Raw genomic sequence first — 21,963 nt, forward strand, 5'->3', positions numbered from 1 at the left:
TTAAATAATTTAATTTTGATTCCATCCCCCCACCCCTTTAACACTTTCTCATCCTAATCTTACACATTTACACTTAATTCAATAAGTTTACTCATTATCATCTTAGAAATAATAATTACAAATAATTAAATTATTGTATTAATATTTTGTTTTCTCAATTATATATTTTTCCATATTCAGTGTTGATAATTATATATCCCTGAGATAATATCTTATATAAACTAATAAACTTTAAAATCAATGATATTATACAATTATTTGCTCAAATTTAAGGGTTTTAGTTTAAAATTGATCTTGTGGAGGAGGATATGTGTTATAAATAAAGTATCCAAGACCGACAACTAGAGCCAGGATTACCATGGCGATGTAGAAGTAGTTTCTAGTTCTTTGTGCGTCTAAACATTCATTTATTACAACTATGTTATAAATATGTAAGTAATTGGGAGAGTTAGAGTGTGTAAAAGTTACCATCTGGCGCTTTGAACTTATCTGAGAGTTGTTCTTGTTTATTTTCATTATTTTGATCATGTGATGCCGGGACTAATCCAACGACCATTTGATCCCTGTCGAATATTGAGATGTATCTTCTGAGAAAGTTTGCGCCTATAACAAACAAAGGCTTTTTAGGCTCGGGCATATCCATTGGCAGAACTCCCACCATACACACCTTCTCAACTTCGTCCTTTAACACGTAATCCTCAGGATCAAGGTCAAATTTTACTTTTCTTCCCATGACATCTGAAAATACAAATGATAAACGTGGGAGTTTATCAATGTTAGAACAATCTTCTTCAACAGTAATCTTTTCAAGTAGAGGTATTATCACATCTGATGGTCCTGATATTAAACTACTTCCAGTATCTATTGCCGCATTATATTTTCTATCAAACTGAACAGGTTCACCATCAACCAATAAGGAAGATACTTCAATCTCCCAGTAATCTAAAAATAACTTAGCACATTGTAATAAGTGATAGTCTAGGGTAGTGAGGTACCAGTTTTAACAACGGGAAACCACCATGGTTTATGTCCTGGAAGTACATATTTAGGATCAATGCTTCCAAAAGAAAGAGACCCAGGTCTAAACATCATTTATTAATCCCTGTGACTTACTGTTTAATGTCCTTTGACATGTAAAATGCTATTATATTCCTCTTTAATATTTTCTAATCAACGATTTAGTAAGGTTGTAACAGTTGAATATTCTATTTACAGTGGAATAAGTAAGAGGTACCTGATTTCTTATCGAGTCGAATATGGGAGTGAGTTTCTTTGATTCTTTGAGTTCAGTATCGGGAAATCCAAGACCAACTAACCCATCGAAAGGCAAATCGCCAAACGGATGCTCACTTTCAAGTACAGATAATCCAATTGATTGGTGTTTCACATTTCTACATGATAATATAATAAATATTAAACTTACAGAGACCCGATTTTCACGTTATCAAATCCAAGTGCCAGTACTAAAAATCATTCATAAACACTATTATACACTATTTAATATAATATATAGATATAGCATGACGTACCGCATTCACCGGTACCGTAACGGATATATTCACTCATCATTTCATCACCTTTCATCATGGGTTCATAAGTAGTAGACGCAGATGAATCAAACATTCTATGCCTTGCACAACCATTTGAACTATGACTAATTCCATAATTAATCATATTACATTATTATACATATATTATATACAGTATCTAATATACTGTATATACCTAACATACTACTATGAATATACTTAAGGGTATATACACTATAGTACATATGGAGTATTATATGTATATACAGTATACTGTATTTAAACCTTATAAAACCATATTAAATAGATATTATCATACTATTACTAGTTAAATCACAAGGGATTATATCTATGGAGTTGAATAAAATACAGATTTAAATATCAAGGTGTGAGGCAAAACTGTTAACCCGTAACAACACAAGAATTAAGTTTTAATTTAATCTTAAATTAATTAATAATTTATAATTTACATCATAAATAAGATTTAATTTAACCAATATTTTATATCTAATATAACTGTATAGAAATAAACTAGTGTTATTTTATACTTGAGGCATGCTTTTGATGGTATCCATAATTGACTTGATCCGGTGTCAAATACCTAAAAATTATGAGTTAATTAAGCTATTGACATACGACTACGAAGCTTTTTGGCGGGGTTCCCACTTGAATTTCACCAAAATATTGACTATTTTCGAAGTTTAAAAGGTACTGCTGAAGGTTCTGTGATCCGTCATCAGACTTGAATTTTAAATAACTATACTCATTAGGTCTTTTACTAGCATCGGAATGTTTAGTATGAGAATTAGATCGTTCTGAGTGTTTTTTACGTTTCTTCTTGTTTAGAGCAAATCTGTAGAGATTAACTGAGTGGTCAGGCTTATTAAAAATTTGCGATGATAGCATTCTGGGATATTCCATGTTAAAAATGTGCGTATAGCATTTATCACAGTCACTCGTAGTGTGATTGAAAAGCTCCTTCATGTAAACAGTTGCAGGAGTATCATAGGCGTCAATTATCACACTACCTATACGCTTAAATATTTCAGCAGACAAGTCCTTTAAAGTTGAACCATTAGCCAGAAAAAGGGAAGAAACAAAAGAAAAAGAGTAAATTCCCAAGCTAAATATTAAAGTTAAATATTTAAAAACGTTAAATTTCATTTTTAAAATTGCGAAAATTATGGAAAAATCATCAAGAGGTTAGAATTTAAATTTGATACACATTGCAGTGAAATTGTATTTTTGTTACAAATAAACAAAGAAGAAACTTATATTATTACAGAAATAATATAGAAAATCAAATTCAACACGAATATAAAAGTTTTTCTTGCTGATATTGTCTACAATACATGAAATATAATCAGTGAACACACAAAAGGAACGGGTTGATATTCATATAATATACAGTGATTTCTATGATTAAAAAACGTTATTTTTTAAATGTGTACTTGTTTTCAGGTTAAACTTAAAACGACATCTCCCCATACACTACTAAAACAAAGTTTTGACAAAGAGGAAGAAGAATAGTCAATATGATTAAAATGAATGGTATATTTGGGCCATCAAATTAAAATATTTTAAAGTATTATATTCATAATTTAAACATTAATTTTTAATATTTTTCTCTGTCTCATTCTTTTAATGAAGAAATGGAATGAATTTTTCTCAATTTTATTCCTCACATCAGTTTTAAACTTTTATTTTAAATTTAATTTCATTACATTTGTCAGTTCTTCCAGGCGAGATAGGGATTTTGAACATCCTAATTCTAGAAAATTGTCAAACTCTTTATTCCTTCAGGATTCTTCCAATAACTCTCTAAATAACAATTTAAACCCCAATTATGTTAGTATTCATGACTTTAACAAGCCTTTAAGCCAAAATAATCCTAAAATTTTCCTAAACAAAGCCTTTAATGACAGATTATGTGACACCAATGTTGGCTCCAAACTAACTGCCAAGGCCATTTTTTTATGCGGTGGATTAGGTAAAAGACTTAATTATGACTTTGGGGGACTAGGTTCTGATTATTATATACCGGAGGGTATGCCAAAGGCAAAGCAGTTTATTCACATATATAACGTCCCTCTGTTCGTTTATTCTCTCTCTGAGTTTATTCATAATCCCAACGTATCTGAGATAATCATAGTCACTCGACCTTCCTGGTTCCATAAAGTGCTTGAAATGATCTTGAAATCCAAAGAATTCATCTCTAACTATCCAGCAATTGAACGTCATATACATGAGGAACCGGAAACTGCGGATCATATTCCAGATGACACTCCAGATTTATCAGAGAAATCCCTAAAAAGAGGTTTCGTTTTTGCATACGATTTGAAAAATAATAACTTTGTGCTTGATTTACACCTGATTGAACCCAGTTACAACACGAATAGTACAAATCAAGATAATCTACAAAAAAGATATAAAATTATTAAGTTTTGTGAGTCAGGACCTGAACGTTTCAACTCGGCTTATAACGGGTTGAGGAATTTGGGAGAGTATACAGGAGGTGATGAGATAGTAATAATACACGACGGAGTAAGACCATTAGTCAGACTTATTGACCTAAAGGAGTTAATAAGCACTGCAAATAAATTTGGAGGAGCCGTTCCCGGATACCAGAGCCCGGACACTGTTAAATTGGCTCAGAATCACAAGGTTTTGAGGACTTTGGACAGGTCCAAAACCTTCATCATACAAACTCCTCAAGCTTTCAAGTATAAAATTATTAAAGAGGCCTACGATAATGTTTTAGAATCTGACTCTTTCAAATATGAACCACAGCTGTTTAACCAATTCACAGATGACGCAAGTTTTGTGGAATCTCAGCTCAGAAATCATGTAGTCATAGTAAAAGGGAATAGGAATAACTTAAAACTCAGTTATAATTCAGATTTGGATCTATTTAAGTACTACTTGCATCACACCTTTTTTTTAAAAGATCACAAATAAATTTGTACCATTATATATACTACTTATTAAAATATTTTTTATAAATATTTGTGAAACAATTTATTTCTGGAAGAACTGCCATATTCTAGATCACCTGTAATGTGTGTAAAGGGTACACGGATGTAGTGGAATGTGTGGATTTAAAGCAGCAGGAATAAAAGTTGTGGTATAAGGAATTCCTAGACCAAAACCCACCAATTAAAAACAATAATACATTTTATAAAATATTTATTGTTTAGAAAATCAAAATAATCATTTTAGTCAGCCCAAGCAAGGTTGATGTTGTGTCTTCCAACTCACAAAAAGTTTTAATAATGATACTATAATACTGTAATACACAATCGAATTGTTTAATAAAAATTAAATTAAATACAGAAAACCTAAATTAATTTGTTAACGATGTTGAAAAGACCCGTTATGTCCTCAGCTCGTTTGGGACCCCTCAATAACAATACACACCAATACAGAAAAAGGCGTGAATTGACTGAGGACCAGAAATCTGAAATGAAAGAGGCTTTTGAGCTTTTTGATACCACAGGATCAGGTTTTTAAATAATTCTTTACCACATTCTACCCCTTATCTACCTCTTACTCATTCTAATCTACTTTATTCCACCTTAATCCCTTTAAATTCCCTTATTAAATATCATATATTATGATTAATATAATTATGTAAGAGGTGTATAAAAATTTCAGGCCGTATAGACGCCAAAGAACTGAAAGTTGTTATGAAGGCGCTGGGATTCGATCCTTCCAAAGAAGATGTAAGTTTTCAATTTCACACATAACTTTTACTCTTTAGCTCCGCGCTGTAATGAATATGGCCGACAAAGATGGCTCTGGAACTATTTCATACGACGACTATTTTTCAATTATGACCAACAAAATAGTAACCTTCCTCCACTTATAAATAAAAACTATACTTATCTCTATATACAATTGAGTTATTATAAGATATTTAAGATTGTTAAGCTAATTTAATTCTGTTTCAGCTGGAAAGGGACCCTATGGAGGAAATGTCGAGAGCTTTTCAACTTTTCTCAGATCCAAACACTGGAAATATCAGTTTTAAAGTATTCTTTACTTATCCTGTCACAATTACCATTTTAATTCACAGTATTGGTGTCTATATATGTTTGTTTAGAGTCTGAAACGGGTGGCCGAAGAGCTCGGCGAGATGGTATCCGACGAGGAAATCAAACAGGTATGGCTTAAAAAATCTATTTTTATTCTTGAATAAAATTCTAGAGCCTATATCGGTACATATATCATACGTATATTAGTGTAAAGAGTATTATAATGAAAAATATAATGTTACCACAGTAATACTGCGAATAAATAATGCTATATATAATATAAATTTTTTTGTAAATGTATTGTAGATGATTTTGGAAGCGGACAGAGATGGCGACGGGGAGATCAACGAATCTGAGTTTATAAAGGTCATGAAAAAGTCAAACTTATTTTGACTCCAAGAAGACTGAATATTGTTCATGCGGATAATTCATATTACCTAATATTTTCAAATTAAGCGGATTATAAAGTCCTCTAAATAAAAATTAGACAAAATTTACCATCAGTTTAGCAATTATTGGTAAAATTTTATATAGTGTCGTGGGGGTGGTCCATCCAAGGGACAAGCCAAATATTGTTCATTTGTCCCCTTATTTTTCGAAAATTATTAATATGATATTGTTTTGATCCCAAATCCCTTGTAGTTAGAGTTTTATTTGTTTATACTTACTTATTTTAACGATTTTATTCCCTTCATTTAAATCTGGAACATGACTAATCTTACATTTTACTGATTCAACCGCCTTTTAATTCGAAAGAAAAAATTCCCATTTTTCATTTAAATTATTTTATAAATGGTGATAACGTTTTTTCTGAATTTCCCGCTAAGCTCTTAACAAATGGCCGATTCAGGACTAGAACCTAATTACTCTCAGTCCTTCAGCAGAAATACGACCAGCGACAGCTTAAACGCTGAGACTTATAAAGTAAATAAAGGAAATCTCGATGGTCAGCTGACTAAAACGTATCATGACCAGGATATGCCCACTGATACGGCCACGTTATCGGATTCGAAAATTGAAACTGAAATCGCTCCTAAAGATCAAGAATTCTCAAGTGAAACCAATAATTTTAACCTTACAACTACTGCCGAAGATAGTGAAAAAGTAGTCGCATACAATGAAAATAATCAAGAAAGTAGTTTATTAAGTAAGGAAAACAGTGAAGCTACCAGCTTACAAGAAATGAAAGGAGAACAGCAAGAATTGATAAAGGAATTGAATATTCCAATAGAGCTGGACCAGAATTTCGCACCGCAGCCTTTTAAGTTTGACCCGAACGACCTTAATATTCCGATAAAATATGACCACTCAGGAGAGGCAGCTCCTACAGATTTACCAAGCTTGCTTAAGAAGTTGGATATCCCTTGTGATTCTGACGTTTTAACGAGTAGTACTTACTCAAATGAACAATTTAATCCACCTCCTGACAAGGCTTCGTCAGAAATGGCAGAGTGTGATGATACTGAGCCGTTTTATATATACCCAAAGACCAAAGGACAACAGAAGGTTTCACAAAATTTGGGATACAACAACGTGGGTATGCCAATGAAACACCAATATAACTCTATGGATTTTTCAAATAATCTCGGATTACGGGAGTTGTCTAATAAATTGGGTTATAGAGACACAGATACTCAGAGATTTAACGATTTATCAAGTAACCAAGAACTTAATGATTTAAATAGACATGATTTTCCAGATTTAAGATACGATTATCAACATGACAGAGCACCCCCGGGATTACTAAACTATGATGTTTACGGTAATAGACTTATGGAACCTACCCGACAAGACTTTTACAAGAAACACCTAGATACTGATATGTATGGCTATGAAGATTCCAGATACAAGAGAAGAAGAGGGTCAAGCCAATACAGTCAGTCTCACAATCCTTTCAGTAGTGACGAAAACTTACAACATCATAACTTGAAACTAAGTCAGGGACAAATGAGTGAACCTGGTCTGGTTGGAAGAGAAACGACGGATGTTCATGGCAGAGAATACTATGACCCGGACCTCTATAACAGAGACATGAGATATAAACAGGATTATGGCAGAATTACCTTTAGTGATATGGTTAATGGGTTTCAGTCAACTAATACCCATACTTATACCGACACCGCAGCATCACACAGCTTTGCAGACACATTTGATAACTCACACCAACAAGATGCTGTTCCTGGCCTTAACGTACAACCAGTTACTGTTGAAAATTGGGCACAGTGTGAAAACTGTAAAAAGTGGCGCAGGTTACCGCTAAACGTTGACACTGATCAGTTGCCAGAAACCTGGGTCTGCTCCTTGAACGTGTGGGATCCAGTCTACAACTCGTGTAACGTACCTGAGGAAATATATCCAGAACATAACGCAAAGAATGTTCAACCAGATAAAATTGTTGATAACGAAAATTTGGAGTTTAATCAAGTGCCCATGAATAGAGTGGGCCATCCCTACCACGAGCCTAAGCACCACAAGAGAGGACCAGGTAGGAGTAAGCTCGTCTCTAAAGGATACAATTTAATGCACAAGGATATGAGTGATATTTCAGTTGAGGACAAAAGGTATTCACGAGATTATACAGACAGGGATGGCATGAGGACACCGACAATCAACAACAGGTACTATGAGGACAATAGTAGAAGAGAATCAAGCAGAAGAATGTCCATGTCAAGGACACTTCTCTCACCTATTGTATCCAACATCTCAAGCTATGACGAGGAGTGTGAAGTGGTAAAGTTTAATCTCCCCAGTGCAAACACTCAATTTAACAATGGTTACTTCAAGAATGAAAGTACCAGTGTTAGTGGGGAGTACAACGAAGAGAACCAGACTAATCCGTTTGCCCCTGATTATAAACAAAATTTAAAGAGAAAGGGGCAAAATGAGGAAAAAGGTAGAGATACACGTTTATCACACCCACTGCGAGATAGACTAACACTTTACTCTGACAACTTGACAAGCCTGCTCGCCACCGAGTTACCTCATAGTGCCTTATTCCTGGATAACTCTAAACGACACACCGTAAAAGAAGACGACTTTGCTCACGATGAAACGAAACCTAAGGAAAGCGTTACAAAAGACGTATACATCAAGGAAGAGGGGAACATTAACATAAACTATGCGTACAAGACTAGCTGGAACCATAAAACCCCAGACTCGAATGACATGGGAGCTACAAGTTATTCACAGCCAAATGAACGAAATTACCCTGATCGAAATAAGTTCAACGAGTTATTGCACAACAGAAGTGACTTCCTCCGTATATATAACAGGTTATCGACACAAATCCCAACATTGAGTGAAATCAAAGGCAACGAGGAGTCTCAATTTTCAAACTCACCGGACCCTGAATCATCAGATGACTCGGAAGATTACGATTCGGACGATCAGCGTAGTAACCCAGACATGGATAACGAAGATAATAGAAACAGTGGTCGAAATAGCATAAGTAAGATCATTGACAAAAATGACCTGTTGCAGTTGTTGTATAATTTTGCCCAAAAGCAGTTGAATGGAGAAGAGGCTTCGACAGACCAAAACATACTCCACTGCAACAAGTATAACTACGTCAACACTAACCTTAGCAGCATAATCAAGTACAAGGATCAACTCGACGCCACACACCCAAATGATTCAATGGACAATCCAGAGTTAGTTAATTACGAACCTGTCAACTATAAAATGGAAGTTAATAGTGAAGATAGGGAGAGAAATCACTATCAGGCGAGTCGAGAAAGTTTAAAGACGGATAAAGAAACTAACGAGGACTTGTCCAGAGATGACCAAAGCGATGACGAGGAGTTGACGGATGACCAGATGACTGATGAAGAATTTGAAGATGACAACCACTTAAAGATGGATAAAAAGAGCCATTTGGACTATCCACTCCCCAACATAAAGCAATTGTCGAAAAGGTGTAGAAATTTAGACAACCCTGACCAACAAAACCTAAATTTAGATGACCCGGAGATAAACTCCAACTACTCAATGTTAATGCAGCCAATACCCCAAAATTTTAACCAAGGTGATAATTTGAACAACTACAACAATAACATAATAAAAATGCTCAGCATACCGATTTCCTACAAGTCAAATGAGCAAGAAGTTAACATACAACCTGACAACATAAACCTCCTATCACTGCCGATTCCAGATTTGTCACTACCGGATTTATCAATGTCAGATTTAAACAATTCAAGCACCCAATACGTTGCTTGACACGCCACTACTGACGCTACTCAGGTTATAGAGAGTTCAGTACAAATTAATCAAATAAATTCCACCAAGCGCATTTTTAAACCACTTGAATGTGTAAATTAAGTAATGTACTATAACTTTCCACTATATATTTTACATATTCCATTCAATTATATACTTGTAACTTTATGTTATACCATTGTGTACTTTGTATATAACATTGACATACAATAGTAAAATAGGATTAGTGAGACAATAGAAGTAGTATATAATATATATGTATTTTTTATAGTATTTTAAAAGTTGGAAGGCAATTATTTATTTTTTTGGAGGCTAGATTTCAATGTTAGACAAAATGGTATGACACCAGAGATACTGCTCCCAGGTGCTATGACAGAAAACTTGAGAATTTATAATAATTTACACCCGTTACAGTTCTTTTGAACTAAATAATTTAAATTGACAAAAAAATAAATTTTAAATCAGATGTGTACAGATAAATTGGGGCAATGAGAATCTGGATTATGCTTCTAATAGTACAAGCGCTACTCTTTAGGGTAAACGCAGTTAAAGAACAAATGGAGGAGGGATTTTTGGGAATGGGCAAGCTGAGTAAAAAATTAAAACAGAAAAAAGCTGACAGGAAAATGAAAAAACAGCTTTACAAACAAATGAAAGGTGACTTAAAGAAAGATCTGAATCGTGAAATGACAAAATTAAGAAATGAAGAAGCAATGGATGAAGGTTACGAATCGGGACACAAACCATGGGATCACAAGAGGGGAGTATTTGGACGTAATGATCACGGAAGGCATAGAGGAGGTAGAGGCCATACTCATGAAGTGGATGATAAAACTCTTAGAAAACTGGAAAATAAGCTAGAACACCAAGTTTTAGATGACCTAAGAGCTTTTGAGGAACAGGTTGAAGCATATTGAATGAGTTCCTAAAATTTTATTTTTGGAATTCAAGAATCGTAATACTTTAAAAGTCAACAAAACAACTGATATTATTAAATATTATTGATTTACACTAAAATAATTTTAAATTTAATTATCTTTGTAAAAATTTTAAAGTTTTATAAAATATTTTTTGATTCTTGTTAAGAGTGTCGTAATGTGAGTTAGTGATGCCAGATATTTAGTTTATGGCAATTTTTATGTATTTATATTTTTGTATAAATTAATTTAGAATATTTAAAAATGTATATTAAACACTTTTCTGGTAAATAAATAAAACAATGGATGCTTTGGTGTTAGATCCACCAAAAAAGAAACACAAAAAGAAAAATGTTAAGAAAAAACAAACTAAAACCCCTTTGGAAAAGCCCTCGAAGCAAAATACAAAGGCCTTCAGCTTCAGCGGAGGAAGGAGGTCAGTTCACAGAAGGTTTCAACACGCAAGCGAGGTTGAAGAAAAGCGGTTGAGAAGGCCGAGAATCTATAAAGTACCTGAAGTTCCTCCACCAATAGTAGTGGTTGTCCAGGGACCAAAGAGTGTAGGAAAAAGCACTATGATAACTTCCCTAGTGAAGCAGTATTCTAAAAGAAACATTACGAATATAAATGGACCAATAACACTAGTATCCTCAAAATCACGCAGGATAACTCTTATAGAGTGCGGAAACTCTATGCTTGACATGATAGATTGTTGCAAAATAGCTGATATCGCAATTGTTATGGTAGATGGTTCATATGGGTAAGTTTAAGTATTTCTGATTATTTATTTAGGTATGAAATGGAAACTTTTGAGTTTGTAAATATGATGCAAGTTCACGGTCTTCCTAGAGTTATAGGAGTGGTCACGCATCTAGACTCATTTAAAGATAATAAAACAATGAGAAGAACTAAGAAAATTTTGAAAAAGAGGTTCTGGTCAGAGTTATACGACGGGGCAAAGATGTTTTATTTCACGGGACTTCAGTATGACCGGTATAAGAAAAATGAAGTTTTAAACTTAGCGAGGTATATTTCATCCCAGAAACCACCTACTATCAACTGGAGGTTATCGCATCCATACACAGTGAGCCTGCGGCATGAGATTATAGAGACTAAAGATGATTCATGTAAAGTATTTTTCTATGGATATGTATACGGAGGAAAACTTAATACTACAAATGGGATACATATACCAGGTGCTGGGGACTTCACAATTGACTCAGTGACTAACATGCAGGACCCATGTGAAATACAGTCCAAGTATTAACTAAAACATCTTATTCATCTAGTTATTAACCTGAGATTAGTTTTACATTTAATAATAGGGACCGAACTTTGAAGGACAAGAATAGAAATATATACGCTCCCTATTGTGACGTTGGTTCGTTGATGTTAGATGATGACGCCATGTACATTCAAATGTTTAAAACTAAAGAACATTTTACCGAGATGCCGAATGAAGATAATGCTCAAGTTTCTGAAGCTGTTAGAATGGTAAGAACTCTACAGAAAATCGATGACTCGAAACCCAACCAGCCTGAGCTAACTGTCCTCAATGGGTATACTGTTGATGATGCTTCCGAATCGGATGAATCTGTGAATGATTATGATTCAGAGTATGAAAATGATCAATTATCAATTAATGGTGCTGATGAATCAGATGATGATACTAGTTACTCATCCGATGATGAGTCAGATGGAGAAGATGATTCATCTGATACATCTGAATCACCTAATTTAGATGAAATCAAGATATATGACGAGATTAGTCAACGTGTTTATTTTGGGGAAAGTAAAAGTGAGAACTTACACTTGAAGGACTTTTCAAAAGTTTTAAACAAAGATTTCGATCAAACTTGGGATAGTGAAAAGCTAAGATTGCTAAGGGAGTCCAAGTTTTTAAACCTAGCTGATAATTCTGATCAAGAAAACCAAGAGGATGAGGAAGATAACCTTCAAAATGACCCTGAGAGTGAAAAGTTTAAGAAAATTCAGGAAGAAGAGCAGAAAAAATTATACCAAGAAACCTTGGATCTTGACCACACAGGGAATGTGGGTATGTTTGTCAAGATATGTGTCGCCGGAATCCCCCCGGAATTCTTGCAAAATGTAAACACCAAGCTCAGACCAATAATTTTGGGCTCTTTACAACACTCAGAACAGGGTTGTGGGTTCATTCAGCTGAAAATTAAGAGACACAGGTAACACAAAAATTTCTGACCTTTCATCAGGTGGGCACCTAAGATTTTGAAAACCAATGATCCTTTGCTATTTTCAATAGGCTGGAGACGTTTCCAATCCATACCAATATACTGCATGGAGGATCGTAATCAAATAAGGTTAAAATTTTAATATTTAGTTTTTAAAAACTAACATTTCTATAGGGTAAGAATGCTCAAGTATACACCTACCCACTCATACTGTTTGGCCAACATTTATGGACCACTATCACCTCCCAATTTTGGTATTTTTACTCTATACCTTCACTATATTATATATATATATACTGAATATATACTAATTATGTATAATATCATAGAATGTAAAAAATGCCTTAGGAGTCTTGGCTGTTAAAAATTGGGATCGGATTTCTAATTACAGAATATCCGCTACAGGGTCAATAGTTGGGACTGACCAGAACTATAAGATAGTTAAAAAGCTCAATTTGGTAAGTTTTACAACAATTTAAATTATACAGGAGGGAGAAGCATATAAGATCATGAAAAATACATGTTTCATTAAGAACATGTTCAATTCGGAGCTGGAAGTTATAAAATGTATTGGTTCAAAGATACAAACTTCATCTGGAATAAGAGGTCAAATAAAAAAGCCCATTGAGAAAAACGGAGCATTTAGAGCAACTTTTGAGGATAAGATATTATTATCGGACATTGTGGTTTTAAAATCGTGGGTTAACGTAGAAACGAAGCGATTTTACAACTTAATTCTGGATTCTGAAGGATTCAGAAGAGTAAAGTCGATAGCGGAACTTAAGAAAGAGGAACCAATTAAAGCCGATTCAAAGTATGAGAGGAAAGAATTACTTAAAAGACCAGTCCGTCGATTTAATGAGATTAAGATACCGAAGAAAGTCATTGAAAAATTGGCATTTTCATCCAGACCAAAGGTTTTTATATATTTAATAACTTGCTTTATAGGTCATTGAACATCCTAAAGATGATATTACTGTTACTGTTGACCCATCTGAGCATGAAAAGAGAATAGCCAGAACTTTGCAGAAACTGCACACCATAAGGAAGGATAGGCTGGAAAAGCGTCTGGAGTCTATTAAGCAGTACAAGATTAAGAAGGATCTGGATGAAGGAAAGCTCCAAGAGGTCAGAAAAACAAAATTAAAGGAAATTAAAAAGGCTAAATATGCAAAACAAACCAAGAAAGAAAGAATAAAACGCTCAAAACTACTTTTAGATTGAATTTAATACAAACATATACATAAAATAGATGAATATAAATAGAATTTGTATGAAGATTTGAATACTACATTACAGGTTGTGTATTAAGACGAATTGTTACTGCGTTAAGTTTTCTAACGGCTTAAAACAATTTGTACAACAGTTAATCATACGCCCTTCCGATCGTAACACCTTTAGTTTCTTTAATGAATACAGCAACGTAAAAGAAACCGAACAATGAGAATGCAAAAAGAATTATACTTACAACAACTTCCGAGTATGAAATTAGGAATTCGGATGCAATTAAGGTAAGTGAGGCACATAACCAGTTGATAAAAACAGCAACACTCAAGGCACCGTTTCTATACTCGGTCCCGAAAACTTCGGATAAATAAACCCACATAATACCTCCCAAACCAAATGCAAAACCAATAATGAAACCGAAGGAACCTATAGAAGAGACTATGGGAACCCACGAGGCTTCTTTACCAATTGGTTTACTGAAGGATGACAGTGCCATGAAGATGGTCGAGAAACCAATACCCCAGACTAAGAATGTTTTCCTCCCAAATTTACCAATAATGAAAGTAAGAATGACAGTTGCCACAAAATTAACCAAAAGTATCGATGACGAAGCTATAGTGGAGTTATAATTCCTACCCATTACTTTAAGGAAAATTTTGGTGACATTTGACGTAAGGATAGTCACTCCGACCAACTGTTGAATGGCAGCCAATACGAATGCGTGAATGATTACCTTTCTGTATTTAGGATTTTTGATTGCTGTGGATAAAGGTATGCTTGGGGTTGATTTGGCAACTTCCTGATCTCTGTCGAATTCATTAAAGACTTCATCGACCTCTTCCTTTCCATGGAGCTTTTCAATGACTTCACGTGCTTCCTCAGTTTTACCCTTTGAAATCAATTCATATGGTGTATCAAATGAGACAACAAAGTGAATTAGAATCAAAGAAGCTATGCAGCATAACACTGGTAAAAATTGAGTACCACGCCATACAACCTTATCCCATGTGGTAAGTACAAAGGGACCCCCTTTGTCTTCATTGGTCACAACACGACCATGGGCCAATTGCCATCCTGCCGAAATCAGTAAACCAAAGGTAATGAACAGTTGGTATATCACAGCAAAGTACTTTCTTTGCTTAGGATGACATATTTCAACCAAAAATACCGGTATAACAGCAGCCAGACCAATTCCGAATCCAGAAATGAGGCGGCCCATGAACAACATAATAAAATTTACAGATGAAGCGGACAACGTAGATCCAACAACAAAGAATGAATTTATTAAGTATAAAGTGATCCTCCTTCCGATTTTCCCGGAAATACCAATTAAAAGTGATCCAAAAGCAGCTCCGAGAAATGTTGAGCCGTTAGAGAGACCGGCAAACAATTGCGATTTTGGGCAATCATAAATATCGATCTCGTTTTTGCACCATCCCATATCTACTATTGCGAATTCTTTAGTGGTATTAAGTGCCGCAGACGTTAGACCAAAACATAAGGCTCCAAGAGCTCCAATGGATGCTCCTGCAATCAGGGGTCCAGAAGCTTTAGGAATCATATTGCTAATATACAAATATTATACGATTGAATTTGTGTTGTATTAGAAAAATATTTATTGTAGATAGTGTTCATTTAAAATTAGTCGTGAAATAACGTGAAATGCTAGGAATCCAATTAAAGGTTAGTCTCGATAGGAGAAAACTTAATATTACATTAGAATTACAAATTATTATTACTAAAATTACAAAATATTATCAAAAAATTAATTGTTATATGAAATACAGGTTATATGGTACATAATGTAAAGAATTCACAAAAGTGAAAGCATATGAACATGTTCCGAAACAGCAAGACAGCACCACCCGTAATAGCTGGTGAAAGTTCTATAAATATAAATCTGTACACAAAAAATAATAAAGATAAAAATAATACTAATTAAACTTTATTTAATCTATCGGTAAATCATGTTACGAAGTATGTATTTAAACATGTGGAATACTACATTACAGGTTGTGTATTAAGACGAATTGTTCATTACTGCGTTAAGTTTTCTAACTGTTTAAACAATTATTACTGCATTTAATCGTATGCCTTTCCAATTGGAACCCCCTTGGTCTCCTTAATGAATACGATTACATAGACGAGACCGAACAATGAGAATGCAAACAGAATTATACTTACAACAACTTCTGAGTATGAAATCAAAAATTCGGATGCAATTAATGTAAGCGAAGCGCATAACCAGTTGATGAAAACGGCAACACTCAGTGCTCCGTCCCTGTATTCAGTTGCAAATACCTCAGAGAGATATACCCATACTATTCCTCCCAATCCAAACGCAAAACCAATAATGAAACCGAAGGAACCTATAGAAGAGACTATGGGAACCCATGAGGCTTCTTTACCAATTGGTTTACTGAAGGATGACAGTGCCATGAAGATGGTCGAGAAACCAATACCCCAAACCAAGAATGTTTTTCTTCCAAATTTACCAATGACAAAGGTGAGGACGACGGTCGATATGAAGTTAACTAAAAACATGGAGGATGATGCCAATGTAGATCCATAATTCCTGCCCATGACCTTGGTGAATATCTTTGCAACGTTAGAGGTTAAAATAGTAATTCCCACCAATTGCTGGATGGCTGCCAATACAAATGCATGAATAATGACCTTCCTATACTTTGGTGTTTTAAATGCCCTCAACAGTGGTATACTTGGTGTTGATTTAGCAACTTCTTGGTCTCTATCGAATTCATCATATACCTCATCTACTTCTTCTTTTCCGTGAAGTTTTTCGATGACTTCACGAGCCTCTTCTGTTTTACCCTTTGAAATCAATTCATAGGGTGTATCAAATGGAACTACGAAGTGAATTAAGACTAGTGAGGCTATACAACAAAACACTGGTAAGAACTGTGTACCACGCCATACAATCTTATCCCATATACTAAGTTTAAAAGGAGTAACTCCATCCTGAAGAACATTAGTTACAACACGACCATGGGCCAATTGCCATCCTGCCGAAATCAGTAAACCAAAGGTAATGAACAGTTGGTATATCACAGCAAAGTACTTTCTTTGCTTAGGATGACATATTTCAACCAAAAATACCGGTATAACAGCAGCCAGACCAATTCCGAATCCAGAAATCAAACGACCAATAAAAAGCATAGCAAAATTTACGGCTGCAGTAGATAATATACATCCTACAACAAAGAACCAGTTAACTATCATCAATGTGACCCTCCTTCCTATTCCTCCAGATAAACCAATCAGAAGTGAACCGAAAGCTGCTCCAATGAAAGTTGAACCATTGGAAAGACCAGCGAACAACTGAGACTTTGGACAATCATAAATATCGGTTTCTCCTTTACACCATTCCATATCCACTATGGCAAATTCCTTGGTAGTATTAAGGGCAGCGACTGTCAATCCGAAACACAAAGCTCCAAGAGCTCCAATAGCTGCTTCACAAATCAACGATTTAGACGTTTTAACCTTCATTCTATTAATCTAAAAATATTTTACAATAAAGTGAGGCTATAATACAAAAAAATTTTTGTTGAATAGATTTCAACTGATCAAAATAATCAAGTAATATCTATTAAATTTTAAGAATCCAAATTGGAATTTAATAACAAATTATAAAATTTCAAAACAAAACTAAAATTTACTAATTATTGTACACCGTCTCCTATTTTTTTCCTCTTGCCTGTACTTCCTGGGTGGGGTGTAAGTACAGATAATTTTCAAAAATTTTCGCATCCTTTTTTTCTATCGACCAGTTAAATAGTTTTATTTATATTTGAAATTTCTTTAACCACCTAAACCGGTTTAGATCCTCTCCAGTTTACACATGTTTCAACCCAACACATTTGTAAGCTGCAGGGTGTGTAGCTTCATCTCCATTTTTACATTTTTATTTTTTCCCTGTACTCCTTAATTTTTACAATTACTCTAGATTTATCCCGGGAATCCATTATGCCAAGTTTGGATTTACATTTAAGGCCATGGAGTTCCATTCCAAGGATTCCACTCATTATTAGAGTTTAAAACTTTAAAAAATTTTTATATACAAAAGTCAAACGTATTTCTTATTATTCATTATAATAAATGGATAATAAACAGGTTTTATTTGTTTAAAACTTAATTCATCCTATTTCTAGATTAGTTACTGTTTAATCAGCCTATTTTAAATTAAACCCAATTTTAATTTATTTAGAACCTTTTAGATTTATTCATTACTCTGAAAAAATCGCATTTGTTTGGGTGAGAATGTACACATAAGTGATGTAATCCTTAGAGTTACTTCAACCCTCAAATATAAGGCATGTATTTGAGTTAAATTGAAGATTATTTTGAATTTTGAGTGTTCCATAATCAGAAAAACAGTTTAAATAGAGAAATTTAATGTATAAAAATTTTGATGTGTTGAGTATACGATTTACTATTATAAGGAATATATTAACCACTTATAGAATTGAAATAATTAAAAAGAAAAGAAATTTAAAAAATTTGGAAAATTAATTATATAAACTAATTTTCATGACAAAATTGTATATGAACCATGACTTATAAATTAAAAAAAAATTTTTAAAAAAATTTCTAAAATATATAATTAATGCATAAAATATATTTAAAAATAAAATAAGTTAAAAATTATATAAAATAATAATTAAAATAATTTATTAATATAAATAAGTAAAATTTATTTTATTTATATATATAAAAAATATAATAAAAAATAAAAATTTTAGAGTAAAATAATATATAAATATTAAAGATTAAAAAATAAAATAAAAAATAAAAAATTAAATTAAATTAAATAAATATAAATTAATTAGAATAGAATTGAAAATAAATATAAATATAATAAAATTTAATAAAAACAAATTATATATAATTGAATCAAAAAATATATTTATTTGAGTAATTAATTTTATATATATAAATCAATAAAATAAAATAAAATAAAATATAAATATATAAAAAATATTAGTAAAATTAGAATAAAAATAGAATATAAATATATAAAAAATTAATTTATATGTAATAAAAATAAATAAAAAATAATATTATTATATATAAAAATATAAAAATATAATAATATAAAATAATTTTTATATAAATATAATTAAAATGATAATATATAATATATTAAAATTATATTAAAATAACAAATATTATAATAAATATAATAAATTTATTATTAATATATTAAATAAATAAATAAAATTAAAATAAAATATGAAATATACATAAAATAAAGTCATATTATATATATATATATATATAATATTTATATTATATAAAATTATTTTATATATTTATAAATATACTGTAATATTAGATAAATATATATGAGATAATTTATTATTTTTATTATATATATAATTAAGATAATTAATATATTTTTTATATTAATATATAAAATAAAATTAATTAAAACTAATAAGAAATTATTAAAATAAATATAAAAAAATTTTTAAAGATTTAAAATAAATAATTTAGTTTAAAAATAAATATTTATTAATAAATACGAATATTATTTAAAATTTTAAAATGATAATATTCAGTTATATATATATTGATAATGAATTAACTTTAATATTATATAATATTCAAGATAAATATAATTGAATAAAAAAATTTATTCATTTAGTGTATAAACATTATTAATATTATTTTATAAAAATTATAATTTATATTATATATATAAATAAACATTAAATAAAATATATTATATATATACTAAATAAATAATAAATAATAAATAATAAATAATAAATAATAAATAATAAATAATAAATAATAAATAATAAATAATAAATAATAAATAAAATTAATTTATATATATAAATTTTAATTTATAATATATTTTTAATAAATATTATTATATATATAATATTATAATTATATATATATAAAATATAAATTAAATATTAAAAAAATTAAAAATAATAAATTTATATATATTGTCAAATTAATATAAAGAAATTAATCAATATAATATTTATATAAATAATGAAATTTTATATGTTTATTATAAAATTATATTTATTTCATTTAATGTTTATATATATATAAATAAATATTAAAGTTATTATTATTATATATATATATTTAATTAATAATGAATAATAATTTTTTGTATTATAATATATTTTAATTTTATATTCTAGAATCATTTAATTAAATATCATATATTTTATAATTAACTAATAAATCGAAATATATAAAAAAGTGATATATTATTTTTTTTAAATAAATAATTAATACTCATTTATTTTTATAATATATATTTATAATAAAAATTTATTTTTTTAAATTATTATTCAAATTTTTATATATATTATATTAATAGATTTGTATTTTTTATAATTTGTTTTATATATAATATATATAATATTATTATTTTTAATTTTTAAAATTATTTATAATATTTTCAATATTATTTAAATATATAACAATTATATTTTTATAATAATATTTAACTAAATATATTTAATATTTATTTTTATGATTATCTATATTATTTTTTATACTATATATTTTTGATTTAATTTATTATTATTTAATCTACTATTATATATATATTATTCAATTTATTAAATCAGATCATATAATTTTATATATCAAATATATCTATATATTGAATTTATTTATATTTTTAATATTACAATTTTATTAATTTTATATTAATTTCTTTATTATTTTATTTATATTTTAACATTATTATTTATTATTTTTATTTTTAATATCTATCAATTATATTATATAATTTTATTAAAATTAATTTTTTATTTATAATTTTATATTTATTTAATTTATTTATTTATTATAATATAACATATTATAAAATGTAATTTTTAAAAATTTATTTATTTATTTATTTGTATTTTTATTTATTTTATAATTATATTATATTATTTTATATTATTATTAACCTATAATTTTATTTATTAATATATTTTATATATTTTACCTATATTTATTATAATATCTATCATCTATAATATTTTTATTCATTATTTTTATATATATTATTTTATATATTAAAATCAAATTTATATATTTTTACTATTTATATTAAAGATTATTTTTTATTTTAATTTATATATATACATATTTTATTTTTTTAATTTAATATACATTATTATATATTTATATCAAAAATAAATTTTTAATTTAATATATATTATTATATATTATTGTATTATTTTATTCTTTTTGTATATATTTAAAATATTATTTATCAAATCATAATTATAATATATATATATATACACATTAAATTTACTTTATTTTACTAAATTATATATTATAATTTATATATTATTTTTAATTATTTTTATATTTTATATTTTATTTTTTATTTTTTAATTTTTATTATCACTGTTTTTTCAATTTATAATTTTAAATTTTTATGAAAATTATTTTTTTCTTTTCTCTATTTTTATATATAATATTATACATTATATTTCAATTTTTATTCAATTTTTTTATATATATTTTTATTTTTTAATTTTTATATATATTTTTAATTTTGTATTTTGTATTTTTTAATTTTATATTATTTATTATTTTCTTATTTCAACATAAAATGTTCTTTTTTATACTTATTTTTATTATTTTTAAAAAATTTATTTTTTTAATTTTTAATCTCACTTGTTTGTATTATCATACATGTATATTGTTTTTTTACTTTATATTTATTTTTATAGTTTAAACTGTTTTATTATTAATTATTCTTATAAACTAATTAATTTATAGATTATTATTTATTTTTTTTTTAAAAAAATTTCTTTCAACATGTATGTGA

At 29.8% G+C, this 21,963-nt stretch overlaps 8 protein-coding genes across 8 annotated transcripts; 5 read left to right on the forward strand and 3 right to left on the reverse strand.

Annotated features, from left to right (window-relative positions):
• Window positions 1-270: 270 nt before the first annotated feature.
• On the reverse strand, window positions 271-2,693 carry ctse-b (Eukaryotic aspartyl protease family protein; the record flags this gene model as incomplete). Its single annotated transcript, XM_061305616.1, has 9 exons — window positions 271-395; window positions 469-942; window positions 996-1,081; window positions 1,114-1,166; window positions 1,235-1,391; window positions 1,424-1,463; window positions 1,530-1,654; window positions 2,078-2,130; window positions 2,166-2,693. The coding sequence occupies 9 exons, from the start codon at window positions 2,691-2,693 to the stop codon at window positions 283-285; spliced, it is 1,629 nt and encodes a 542-aa protein (XP_061160950.1). The 3' UTR covers window positions 271-282.
• Window positions 2,694-3,143: 450 nt separating this feature from the next.
• Window positions 3,144-4,487, forward strand: ispD (2-C-methyl-D-erythritol 4-phosphate cytidylyltransferase family protein; the record flags this gene model as incomplete). Its single annotated transcript, XM_061305617.1, has 1 exon — window positions 3,144-4,487. Exon 1 carries the CDS (start codon window positions 3,174-3,176, stop codon window positions 4,485-4,487), a length of 1,314 nt encoding a protein of 437 aa, XP_061160951.1. The 5' UTR covers window positions 3,144-3,173.
• Window positions 4,488-4,564: 77 nt separating this feature from the next.
• CETN1 (Centrin-1) lies at window positions 4,565-6,030 on the forward strand. Its single transcript, XM_757984.2, has 6 exons — window positions 4,565-5,031; window positions 5,184-5,251; window positions 5,290-5,376; window positions 5,480-5,560; window positions 5,632-5,691; window positions 5,870-6,030. The coding sequence occupies exons 1-6, from the start codon at window positions 4,887-4,889 to the stop codon at window positions 5,954-5,956; spliced, it is 528 nt and encodes a 175-aa protein (XP_763077.1). The 5' UTR covers window positions 4,565-4,886; the 3' UTR covers window positions 5,957-6,030.
• Window positions 6,031-6,159: 129 nt separating this feature from the next.
• Window positions 6,160-9,904, forward strand: TpMuguga_03g00059 (CW-type Zinc Finger family protein). The gene has a single exon (XM_757985.2): window positions 6,160-9,902. It carries the CDS (start codon window positions 6,401-6,403, stop codon window positions 9,779-9,781), a length of 3,381 nt encoding a protein of 1,126 aa, XP_763078.1. The 5' UTR covers window positions 6,160-6,400; the 3' UTR covers window positions 9,782-9,902.
• A 275-nt stretch (window positions 9,905-10,179) lies between these two features.
• TpMuguga_03g00060 (uncharacterized protein) lies at window positions 10,180-10,761 on the forward strand. The gene has a single exon (XM_757986.2). It carries the CDS (start codon window positions 10,270-10,272, stop codon window positions 10,696-10,698), a length of 429 nt encoding a protein of 142 aa, XP_763079.2. The 5' UTR covers window positions 10,180-10,269; the 3' UTR covers window positions 10,699-10,761.
• A 159-nt stretch (window positions 10,762-10,920) lies between these two features.
• Window positions 10,921-14,145, forward strand: bms1 (Ribosome biogenesis protein bms1). The gene is made up of 8 exons (XM_757988.2): window positions 10,921-11,458; window positions 11,491-11,958; window positions 12,024-12,899; window positions 12,930-13,037; window positions 13,083-13,162; window positions 13,257-13,366; window positions 13,397-13,825; window positions 13,857-14,145. The coding sequence occupies exons 1-8, from the start codon at window positions 11,001-11,003 to the stop codon at window positions 14,130-14,132; spliced, it is 2,805 nt and encodes a 934-aa protein (XP_763081.2). The 5' UTR covers window positions 10,921-11,000; the 3' UTR covers window positions 14,133-14,145.
• Window positions 14,146-14,196: 51 nt separating this feature from the next.
• Window positions 14,197-15,898, reverse strand: STP2 (Sugar (and other) transporter family protein). Its single transcript, XM_757989.2, has one exon. The coding sequence runs from the start codon at window positions 15,694-15,696 to the stop codon at window positions 14,275-14,277; it is 1,422 nt and encodes a 473-aa protein (XP_763082.1). The 5' UTR covers window positions 15,697-15,898; the 3' UTR covers window positions 14,197-14,274.
• Window positions 15,899-16,119: 221 nt separating this feature from the next.
• STP2 (Sugar (and other) transporter family protein) lies at window positions 16,120-18,604 on the reverse strand. Its single transcript, XM_757990.2, has one exon. The coding sequence runs from the start codon at window positions 17,643-17,645 to the stop codon at window positions 16,218-16,220; it is 1,428 nt and encodes a 475-aa protein (XP_763083.1). The 5' UTR covers window positions 17,646-18,604; the 3' UTR covers window positions 16,120-16,217.
• Between the last annotated feature and the right edge of the window lie 3,359 nt (window positions 18,605-21,963).

The sequence above is a fragment of the Theileria parva genome (assembly GCF_000165365.1).
Source record: "Theileria parva strain Muguga chromosome 3 map unlocalized ctg_530, whole genome shotgun sequence".
Classification (NCBI taxonomy): domain Eukaryota; phylum Apicomplexa; class Aconoidasida; order Piroplasmida; family Theileriidae; genus Theileria; species Theileria parva.